Source organism: Pelmatolapia mariae, linkage group LG6 (genome assembly GCF_036321145.2).
Source record: "Pelmatolapia mariae isolate MD_Pm_ZW linkage group LG6, Pm_UMD_F_2, whole genome shotgun sequence".
NCBI classification, from domain to species: Eukaryota; Metazoa; Chordata; class Actinopteri; order Cichliformes; family Cichlidae; genus Pelmatolapia; species Pelmatolapia mariae.
This window is the reverse complement of record NC_086232.1, coordinates 17433629-17445067: the sequence shown is the minus strand read 5'-3', so window position 1 is coordinate 17445067 and position 11439 is coordinate 17433629. Positions and strand designations below refer to the sequence as shown.

Below are 11439 nucleotides of genomic sequence, written 5' to 3'. Positions count from 1 at the left end.
TATAAATCCTTTACAGTTACATTACAGCTGTGAGGGACAAGTAGTTGCATCTATCTATCTATCTATCTATCTATCTATCTATCTATCTATCTATCTATCTATCTATCTATCTATCTATCTATCTATCTATCTATCTATCTATCTATCTATCTATCTATCTACACTGACAGCACTAATATATATGGTAAAAAGTGTTAGTATGTTCTTCTTGCAATTTGATAAGACACAAAACAAAATAGAATAAAATCTTTTTTTTAACTTTTACTTGGATTTAATAAGTCTGATAAAAGGTGACGTGGCTGCTATTCGCTTTCATCAAGTCATGCTGAGGATATGCGTCTGCATCTTTATGCAGAAGCATGGTAATAATGTCCAAAAATTACATTATGTTATTTATTTATCTTTTTCTCACCTGACTCCAATAAATCATGCGTGTTTTTTTTTTTTAACAGTTTTATAAGTCTATGAAAAACCAGCTGTTTTGGTATTAAAGTCTTAAAGTCTAAATGTTTCTGGGCAGGGCTAAAGTGCTGAACTGAAGACTTAGAAATGTGTTTTCACATGTTTTTTTTATTATTATTCATCAGGAAAACACTTGTACAAAAGGGTTTTGTGTCTTTAGACTCAGATCTGACTGAAGAGGAGATGGGAACACATCAAAGGGGCTTTCTAAAGAAGGTGATGTAATACTTTGAACCAAAGGCTGCTGCTTTCACAGCTATAGCTTCCTCTATAAGAGGAATAAACAAGACGAGACGTGCCCAGTGTAACCTATATAGGAAGGATAAGGAGATGCACATACCTGAATATGACTCAGATGAGCTGATGATTATTGATAATAATGAGTCTCCCCCCAGGGGCTTCCTCACCTCATCAGGGCTTAGAGTAACAGTTTCAGATAATCCGTCTTAACAGGGCTCCTCATGCTGTGAAGAGGCTTTACACAAATACTGTACAACATGTATTTACATTAGTATTTCATGAATTTTAAAGAAACAAAGAGACTACCATTAATTTTTGTTTGATTTCCTTTCTTTAACAGTGTCTGCAAGTCTCTTTGGCAGAAGCCCAAACTTTAGGTACAGTTTGTTTAACACATTTCTTTTTTTAAAAATAGATTTCTGTTTAAGGTGGAGAGGGCTCACAAAGTGACACTGGATTCACAAGAGAAGGACATATTATAATATTTGAATGCTTTTTTTTTTTTACGTAATATTAACTGACTAAAGGAAAAACTTTGTGTGTGTGCCTGTGTGCTCAAACACCTGTGAGGTGGGACTACAAGCAAATTCCTCTGAATACACCCACCTAATCACACCTACAGCATTACTACAAGCCAATACCTTAAAAATCTTACAATCACATATAAATTCATATGTGTGTTTGATATACTTCATCAGTTTGTCGACCATCGAGAGTAACTTCAAGTCATCCGACAACTCCACCAAAGTGCCTGGGATTGAATTTCCTCTGGTATTTGCTCTCATTTGCTTTTCATTTTAACACACCAACACTCTTGAAAACACAGAAGCAGTCTTTATGAGGCTTTCCATCCATCCATCCCTCCCACCATCCATCCATCTGTCCTCTTCTGCTTATCCAATCCAAAGCTGGGGTGGGCCTTATCCCAGCTGTCAAAGGGTGAGAGTTGGGGTACACCGTGGAAAGGTCACCAGACTCTCACAGCGCTAACGCAGAGAGAAAGACAGCCGTTCATGCCTACGCCAAGTTTAGAATGACTCATTAACCTAACAAGCATGTCTTTGGACTGGGAGGAAGCTGGAGTACTGGGAGAGTCCATGCAGGCACAGGGAAAACATGGAAACTCCATACACAAAGGCCCCGGCATGATCACATATATAAAAGCACAAGCGGAAGATTAAAAAATGACGTATTAAATATCAAGTCAAAATCATGGATTTAAAAGAAAATTCTATGTGTAAGAAAGGTTAAAGTATAACAATCTATTAGGCGTCCATTAATATTTCTATGTGTGATATTTTTGTAATTTGCAGTAATTTTACAAACACGGCAAAGAAGTCAGTCGTTGAATTTGAGTGCAAGAATCCACTTACAAATGGCTTATAAAGTGAATCGGCTCTGGATACTGGATCACCTTAAGCAAACATTTAAGGATCTGATCCCTGTATCCTGCTTGTGGATTTTCCTTCTTATCTGCACTCACCCCTGGGTAAAACAAATTAACCCACAAGACGACTAAAAATAGAGGTGGGGAGACATTTTGGTGGTACTATTTCCTACTTCACCCTTAACCTCTGACTGTGTGGTGACACTTGATTGCACCCTTGAGCTGTGATGAAGGAGTTGTTCGAACAGTTTGTCTTTGAGCATCCCTTTTATGCCGTCTGAGAGAGAGGACTGATGTGGAAAAGTTGGAAGTCACACTCCAGGCAACTTCTATGTGTCTGTCTGAGGGAGCAAAGAGGTCAGAGGCAACACTCCCTTGTCCAGGGACCACACATATACGCACATGAGTGCACACATCTGTAACATTCGAGTCTTACTACTTATATTTCTGTGAGAACAAGCGTTCGTGACACCAGTTGCTGTCACTGAGAAGATAATTAGAGGCTTCTGCAGGAAACTTCAGGAACAAGCCTCCTGTTTGGATGCCATGCACAACTGGACTGGTTATGCATTTGAGTCTTTCATGATTTTGTGGAGTGTTAACCTCAGGGCAAGTCATCTGGGTCTCAACTCTGTGTGTGGTGTAGTTCACAAATCATTTCATCGGCCATACAGAAGTGTGCTCTGATTGTGAGGTGGAAGATGTTTTGTTCAGCACAAATGTCAGATACAAAGTTTAAAATTGTTGGAGGGCTTTAAAACACAAGGTTAAAACACATGTAAGGAGTTTCCATGTTCCCCCGTCCCTAAGTCTAGTCTAAGTTGGCTGTAGGTGTGAATGTGAGTGTGAATGGTTATCTGTCTTCTGTGTTAGCCCTGTTGTTAGCCCTGTGAGAGACTAGTGATTTTCTGGGGTGTTCCCTACCTCTTGCCCTGCTAGGTTAAGGCCCACACCCCAACCTTGGATTGGATAAGCAGAAGAGGATGGATGGATACAATGGATGGATATGTGCGCTGCACAAAGACTGTTTGTGTACATTATCAAATCCATATTGTTATTCTTAGACTTGTAGAGCAGCTATGCATAATTTCACAGATCATACTAGTCTTTATTTATCTCATACGGGGCTTAGACCAGTCCCTCAGTTTATTTATATTTTTTCCTCTATCCCAACTTTCTTCTGATTGGGTGCCCCTCAAAAACAGAAGGTTTAAACAGCAGATGTATGGCTGTGTGCCCTATGATCATATTAGAAATATCCACGCTCACTGACATCATAGGATTGCAAATGAACATATTTTACTGTGACAACTGTTGTCGGAACCATACTAAATTTGACCTGATAAATATTTTATATAGTGTGTGAGAGAGAGAGAGAGTATGCAAATGGCTAACAAACAGTCATTATAATTCGTCTTACATTGAGAATAGCAGACAAATCAACAATACACCTCTTCCAGTTAATGGCTAATTAACACTATGCTGAACACAGTCCAAAAGATTAACTAAGCCACATCTGTGTCTACTGTCTACCTACTGTTTACCATCATAGCCAAGTGGCTGACAAAAGTAAACGTTTTCCCAATCCCTACTGATGAATGTTATCTTGTTTCAGGATACATAATACATGCCATTATCCAAAGACACATCTGCTTACCTGTATCTTTTGCTCTTTTCTCCTCTTCTTTTCTAAACTGAGGACCTGATAGCTTTGACCTTTTCTTGTCCATCTTCCATCAGTAATTTTGCACTTCACTATCAGCACCCAACCCCACAACAATACATAACAGACCTATACCTTAGTGCACAGATTCGATTTGTATAGGTTTGTTTTTTTTCTGGGATTTCACACAACCCAGGAAAAATAATTAATACATAATGGGCTTGGATTGATAACATTATGAATGAAATGTGCACTATTTGGTAGCAGCACGTCCCCTCCCCTTTCGACAGGTTGTGTGTGAGCAGCAGCAGCAAGCAGGTGCACCGAGGGCCCTCACGCTCACTTATATGTGAGTGATAGAATTTAGAAAACACATCGGTGCAAATTAAATTATTAATTTTCGAGTGCAAGTCTATATCATAATGTCTTGTGTTTTTGTGTTTGTTGTAGGTCTGTCAACGCGTTAACGCTGTCATTACAATTAATGCAATAAAACATTTTTTTAACACAATCAATCTATCTGGTGAGCAGAATGGACAAACTTTGGACAAACTGCCCGAAATGCGTTGACAGAGACATTTCAGGGATTTTGAGTCATTCTCCAGATGGATTAATTGCGTTAATTGTGATGACGGTGTTAACGTTGGAAGCCCTGGTTTTGTTTGTTTTTATTAGTTTTAGAGAATCCCCCGCTGTCCCGCCCCTCTCCTCCCTGTGCAGCAAGCAGCAGGGGCACCTGGTAAATGGAGGGCGCCCTTACTCCTCACAAATTGCCGATGCCATGATGCAGCATGGCCCATGTTGCCCATATCAAAAACCGCCACTGATGATGAGTTCCTTATTTGAAACCTTGACTGTGATTAATGAGACTAGTAAATGGACTTGAATATATAAAACACATGGTTTTACTGCTCTTGCTGAGCACTCAGAGCTCATTTAGACTACGAGCCACAGTCACCCAGTGCTTGTTATTCAATGTGTAAGGACATCTCAGAATGTACACTGGTGAACCGGAGAAATAACCACCAATCATCCAATCAGCAGACACAGTCACTCCAGCCAACAATAATATGCACAAAAAGTCTTTGAGTAAAAAGTTTGAACTGTTGGAAACAGTTTTAATGAAATAAGACTTAGTGAGGACAAGAAAAGACAAAATCTGACACGTTTGCTGTTTATATTTTTTATCAAATTGTTCAAGGACTAAAAAACATAAATAGGAAAAAAAGATTTTTGTGGAGGATAAACACACAGATTCTTCCATTAGTGGTTGAATGATGACCAGAGGTAGAAGAAAACAGACAACTCATCATAATGAGCACTTCTGCGAGACAAACAGCAGTGGAAGAAGCATTCGGGTCAGTTACGCTAAAGTAACAACAGCAGTGCGGTTAATCAGACTTGGAAAAGCATTAAAATGTTTCCTGTCTGCAGGTCGGGGACTAGGTTTTAGATCCTAGGATCAGAACAGTGCTTCAATGACACAACATGAGGTGATTATACATAAACACACAGAGAAACTGACACTTTATACACAATCTATCGCTCTGATTATGTCTGATCATGCAATAAACGTGTCTTTTTCGATTATACATATACAAATTATCACAATGTTATATTTTAATGTACTGTATTAAGATGAAAGAAATTATTCAAAATAAAAGTCCGTGGATGATGAATGTCTGAGCAGCGTTTAACAGTGAAGCTAATTAGAGCATGTCTACTTTATGGGATAAAACACAAGGATAAAAAAAAAAAATAATGCCAGAGTAACACAGAAAATCCTTACTTTTCACAATTGCCCATAAATTATGGCATTTCCAAGAAACTAAAATCTTCAGCTCTGATCTGTTGAGTCAAACTCAACTCATAAATAAGATCGCCTGAGTAAAATCTGTAGACTAAAGCTGGTGCGCATGCGCACAGAGAATAATCTGATTATTGCTGATTAGAAATAAAAGACACACAAAAAAGCCGCTCATGCGTCCTGGAGCTAGCAGTCCTCCTCGCTTTGCATCATGGACAGGAAGAAAGAGCACACGCTGGCCCAAGAGCTGCTGCAGTACTCTTCAGCCGTTTTGCCGTGGTCCGCGCGCCGCCTCGTGCACGCCGTCGTTGCAGTGGAGGTGGAGTGAGATGATGGGGGCGGTGGGGGAGGCTGAGTCCCCGGGTCTCCGGACTGAGCGGAGACACGGGAGCTCGAGATGTCCAGCTTGAAGTGCGCACTTCGTGGCGCGCGCTTACACATCCCGGCCCTCACCAGCGCGCGCTCGTCCTTGCACACTTTACCTTGGAGCCGTTTTAGCGCGCGTGCCACCTGCTTCCAGAAGTTTTGGGGCTCGGACAGGTAACCCGGGCAACCCCGGGGTTTGGCGTTGTATTCACAGCGCAGGTCGGCGATCCCGCCTGTGACGCGCGCCTCCGGGTTCTCGCATTTGACCAGTAGCTGCACCGCGTCCCTGACTTCGCTGGCGACCCACGTGCACTGCATCCTTTCCTTTGTGGAGAACTTTCCCCGGCCACCCGCTACACCCACCTTGGACACGGCTCTGTCCGATTTCCGCGCACCGCAGGACAGAGAGACCAGCTGTCCGAGGAAAGCCAGCAGCAGCCAGGGAGCTGAAGCCTTTAGTAGCAGCATGATGTGTTTCAGCAGAGTAACTTTCCACCTGAAAGCAAATATATGTCTATAAATGGTGACACTCAAAAAAAAAGTGCAGCTGAAATGTCTCAACACCGAGGTGCTGTTCCTAACTTACCGACAATGGCTAGTGTTGCTGTGCGTAAAACTTCTTCTTGTGCTGCTACTGGCCTGCCACATGGCTTTCATACATAGGTACTATCACGCCCACTGCTTCCGTCCAGCGCGCGCACGCCCACACACACAGAGAGAGAGAGAGAGAGAGAGAGAGAGAGCACTATAGAAATCTAAATGAGAAAATGTGGCAGCAGTTCCTTATCAGATTATGTTTTGTTATGACATGCCCCAAACTGATTTTCCACCTCTTACAGTGAGTAGAAGTGAAGATGATCAGGGGGTGATGTGTCAGCATGCCAGTACACGTTCTTGGTTGATCCTAAAGCCTGATTACCATTACAACTTCCACAGCACATCCTGATGGTCTTCCAATTCCAACCCTCTGCTGTCTTCAGGAGATACGTCCACAGATTATGTTCACAGGTTTTGTGTTTCTTCTTCTTTTTTCTTCTTTTTCCCCTGTTTTTGTAAAAAGATTCTTGATCATCTAATAATAACCAAGATTAAAAAGAGGACAATAACAATTAAACATGAGGAAAATCCATTCTTATGAAAAAAGAAAGTATTCTTTGGATCATAACTTCAATTTTCCATGTTAAACTCAAAATACCATTAGGGATTATAAAGCTGCTGATCATAGTTCCCTATAAAGAACCAAATATCCATCTTCCCTGGAGTTGGTGGAGATCAAACACAGAACTAACGGAGTCTTACAAAGAGACCAGAGGCACAAAGTTGCTGTTCTGGATTTTAAATAAGCAACAGTCTGGTATGAGTTCTCTTGTGATGCACACATATGTGTCTAATCCAGACTAATGTTTTATGGTCTTCTTTTTTTTTTATTTTTTTTTATTTTACTGCATATATTCTGATTTCCCATCATAGGAAAAGATTGTTTTACCTACACAAGTGTAAAATTACATAACTCCATGTTACTTGTATCTAGTAACTGACCACTCCTCATAGCTCACACGTGAATTATTCCCATTTCTTTAGTCGAATCTGTAAAAAATACCAGGTAACAGTTTGACAGGGAAAAAATAGTGTTTTTGCACCAACGAGGTGATTCCCTATTAGCTGAAAATGTGGCACAAGGTGTGCAGTGAGTCCTTAAAAATATGGGGAAACTGGACAAGAGGAGGAAAAAAGAAGAAACAACAGGCTCAAAAGCAACTGTCCACTGCAGATGAACAGTATCTGAAAGTCACATCCTTAAGAAATGTTGTGCAGTGTCCTCCAAGAGGTTGTACCTTTTTCCCTTTTTATAATATAGAGAAGTAAAGGGGGACTCAAGAGTTTTGCACAATACTGTAAATTGTAAATCATTACATTTTAAGGTGAGTGGACTGAGATCTGAAGTTTAATAATCAAATTAAGGCAGTGGTAAAATCTAGCTTCTTTCAGCTCAGGCAGCTGGCAAAAATAAAGCCAATTCTTTCATGGTAGCACTTTGAGACAGTGATCCACGCCTTTGTTAGCACTCGGCTGGATTACTGTAATGTACTTTATATTGGGGTCAGCGCATCATATATTACTCATCTACAGAGGGTGCAAAATGCCGCAGCTCATCTTTTAACTGGCACTCAAAAGTTTGAGCACATTTCCCCTATTTTAGCTTCACTTCACTGGCTGCCCATTTCTTTTAGGATTCATTTTAAAATTCTTTTATTTGCTTTTAAAGCCCTCCATGGCCTCGCCCCATCTTATCTCTCTGAGCTGCTACAGCCTTATACACCCACCCATTCTCTCAGGTCAGCTGATTAGCTGCTCCTGAATGTACCCAGGCCTGGGCGTAAACTTAGAGGAGATCGTGCTTTTGCTGTAGCAGCTCCAAAACTGTGGAACGAGCTCCCTTTAGAGATTAGACAGGCCACTTCTTTACCTGTTTTTAAGTCACTCTTGAAAACCCACCTCTTTACCCTGGCCTTTGACACCACGTGAGATGTTGGTTTTTATTTTTATTTTTTATTTTAGTTGTTTTTAGTTGATTCAATGCTGTTTTATCTTGTTTTTGTTTTACTTTAAATATAGGGCTGTTTTAATTTTATGCATTATGTGTTTTATTTATTTTTACTGTTTTCTGTTATTCTATTGTTTTTAACTTATTTTCTGTACAGCACTTTGTTCCTGTGCTGGGTATTTTAAAGTGCTTTATAAATAAAATTGGATTAGATTGGTGAGGACTTGGTTTAGAGAGTTATCGTATGCTTTCAGGAAATGATTGCAAGTCCTTTAAAGTGATGCAAACTATGACTTTGTGCTTGTTTGTCTCCATGTTTGTTTTGGACACATTTCGGGAAAAATCTCACAGCGAGGACACTTCTGCAGCTCTACAACTTTTTGGTTGCTCCTCTTCACACCTTCATGGCACTGCTAGAACAGGGCCTCAATCCGTTTTTGAGCTCCCAGCTCAGCAGCATCATCTTGTGTTCACCACAGGTTAAACAGCCTAAAAACAGATCACAAGTACAGTACTTTCTATTCCACGGCAGTTAAAGGCAAAGATTATACACAAAGTAAAATGATGAACAATTGACTCCAGCAATAATGGTTGCAGGTTTTTGTATTTATATTTGTGCTTTCAATTTCCTCCTTAAATCTGCACACATTTCGGTGTTGTAATTATATTAAATCAGGCCTATAATAAGCTATAGAGTTTGTTTTATATTAATACCCCCCAAAAATTCTATAGTTTTCTTATGGTCAGTGAGCACAACACGGAGAACACAGCTCTCACTTTGATTTGGCTCGTTGTCATTCTCACTTTATTTTGCTTAGCTTACTCTTTTCCCAAACATTTTTTTCTGCCATTTATTTTTACAACAACAGATTTAAATTTCAAAGACATTTTCCTATACTTATAGAACTTATAGTAAATGATAGAAATTTGCAATATCACACAGGACTTCTACTTCCTCTTTCAGCCCTGTATCAAATCTTTATCTTTAAAGCACTCTATGGCTCTTGTCTGTAAAAAAAGAAAAGAAAAAGAAAAGTTTAAAAGAAAAATGCTGAATAAATAAATATTTTTTGCTTATTCCGCCTTCGGGACTGAAAAAAAAAATCAAAGTGATAAAAGTGACGTAATTCTTCCGTCTTTATCAGAGTGTGTGTGTGTGTGTTTCACGGCCACCACATCCATTTCCACTCGTCTTCGGCATGCGCACAGACCCCCTCTGTTCCTGCACACAGCAGCTCTCAGGACTCAATTCATCAGCTCATACAAAGAAGTTTTTAGCTCTGCTCAGACACCTCCTGCACCACATGGGTTCTTTTAGACTTCGTCTCGCACGGTAACAGCTTCCCCAGCTGGACAGCAGTCGCGGTACTCCAGCCAAAGGGTGGAAAGAAACAAGATCTCCTTTAAATAAATGAGCGTGAAAGCTCTCTGCTTTGTTTCAGCTCAGCAGAAGAAGAAACAGAGGGACACAGAAAAGAGGAGGGCCACCACTCAGATTTTATTCTCTTCTGCAATTAAAGCTGGAGGGAATTTTCCATCATATACAAACAGAAACACATGCCTGATATATTTTCTCCTTTGTCTTGCTGTCATTTTGACACATTAAAAAAAAAAGACACTACAGGAAAGAAATCGTCTGCTAATTGCACACAGGTGTAGGTCAAGGGTTTTGGTCTCAGTCTGTAGGGTGCTGTAATGCAAGGAGTTCGATCAAATGACTCCAGGAGCTTCCACACAGAGGTCAAAGATGGAAGTGTGGATGGGGCGCTCCAACTGAAATAAAAACAAAAATGCACTCAGGAACATATTGTACTGGCATTTTCAAACTTAAATGACAAGAAAAAGTCAAATTTTCACATTAAAAATGTAAGTTTATAAGCATGTTCCTTGCTAAGATCTCTCCCTCTCCGCCCTTTCTTTTCCTTCATTCGTCACTCACCTGTGGCTGCGGTATCATCTCAGTTTTGGAACCAGTTGATGACGTAGGTGCAGATGCCTTGGAAGCTCTTCCAGCAGTAATCGGACGCGAGACGGGAAGCTGTGGACTCAGGCAGCTCCGTCGGGTGATCACTGGTTTTCTCGGGCTTAGGAGTAGTCTTCCTGCTCTGACGTCCCTTGCCTGGCTGCTTATTGGGCTTCACAGGTTTAGGAGAAGTAACAGGCTTGGTCTGAGCTGGCAGTGCTGGTTTACGTGGTTCCTGAGCGGGCTTGGATGGCTTCAAGTTGGCTGTTTTGGGCCAGGAGGCCAGCAAGGTCATCTGAGTCTCATCTGGGTATTTCTTGCACATGTGCGGGCGGTAGATTTTAGTTCCCTGGCAGGCGTGGCTCAGTTTCCTCAACTCCCACATCATCTGCGTGAAGTAGTGGCGAGGGTTCTGGTTGTAGGCCCGGCACAGGGTGGGTTTGCCCTGGAAGTCGCAGTAGTAAGAGCGTCCTGGGGTTTGGCCCTTGCAGGAGACACGAAGGCGGGTGTAGTTCCCTGGTGCAGACACCACCATGCTGCAGGAGTCTTTGGTCTTGGTACTGAATCTGATGGGTTCATCCCAGATGCTGCGCTGCTGCTGCTTGTCATTGTCGCTGCTGTTGTCGGTTTGAGCATTTGAAACACAAACAGCTGCTGCTGAAACCAGCAGCAACAGTCTCAACCCAGCTTTCATGATGTTCAGCGTTGACTGATGGACGGGCAAGGGCTCAGGGGTGATGTGTCCGCAACGAAAGTTAAGGTGTGAAAGGACGGAAAGCGTGCGAGTGTGAATTTATAAAGCTGAAGCTCACAAAGAAGGCATTATTCAGGTAAGCTGAAAAGTTTGAACCCCTCCCTCCCTCCCACAGAGCAACCACAAGGTACGTGTGGTATGCTAAAAAAACACCAAGGAGTAATGTATGGAAGGAAAGGGTGAACATAAACTTAGGGATGAAGACAGGAAAAGGAGGGGGGTTGGCTTGTGGGAGCCGAGGGAGAATTAAGA

The 11439-nt window shown here is 41.3% G+C and overlaps 2 protein-coding genes across 2 annotated transcripts; both read right to left on the bottom strand.

The window, feature by feature from the left end:
• Positions 1-5743: 5743 nt before the first annotated feature.
• LOC134628516 (fibroblast growth factor-binding protein 1-like) lies at positions 5744-6398 on the bottom strand. The gene has a single exon (XM_063475205.1). The coding sequence runs from the start codon at positions 6391-6393 to the stop codon at positions 5746-5748; it is 648 nt and encodes a 215-aa protein (XP_063331275.1). The 5' UTR covers positions 6394-6398; the 3' UTR covers positions 5744-5745.
• A 4030-nt stretch (positions 6399-10428) lies between these two features.
• Positions 10429-11127, bottom strand: fgfbp2b (fibroblast growth factor binding protein 2b). The gene has a single exon (XM_063475204.1). The coding sequence runs from the start codon at positions 11125-11127 to the stop codon at positions 10429-10431; it is 699 nt and encodes a 232-aa protein (XP_063331274.1).
• Between the last annotated feature and the right edge of the window lie 312 nt (positions 11128-11439).

Excerpts from the sequence above, each read along its gene's own strand:
- fgfbp2b (XM_063475204.1), bottom strand. The coding sequence starts at position 11,127 with ATGAAAGCTGGGTTGAGACTGTTGCTGCTGGTTTCAGCAGCAGCTGTT.
- LOC134628516 (XM_063475205.1), bottom strand. The coding sequence starts at position 6,393 with ATGCTGCTACTAAAGGCTTCAGCTCCCTGGCTGCTGCTGGCTTTCCTC.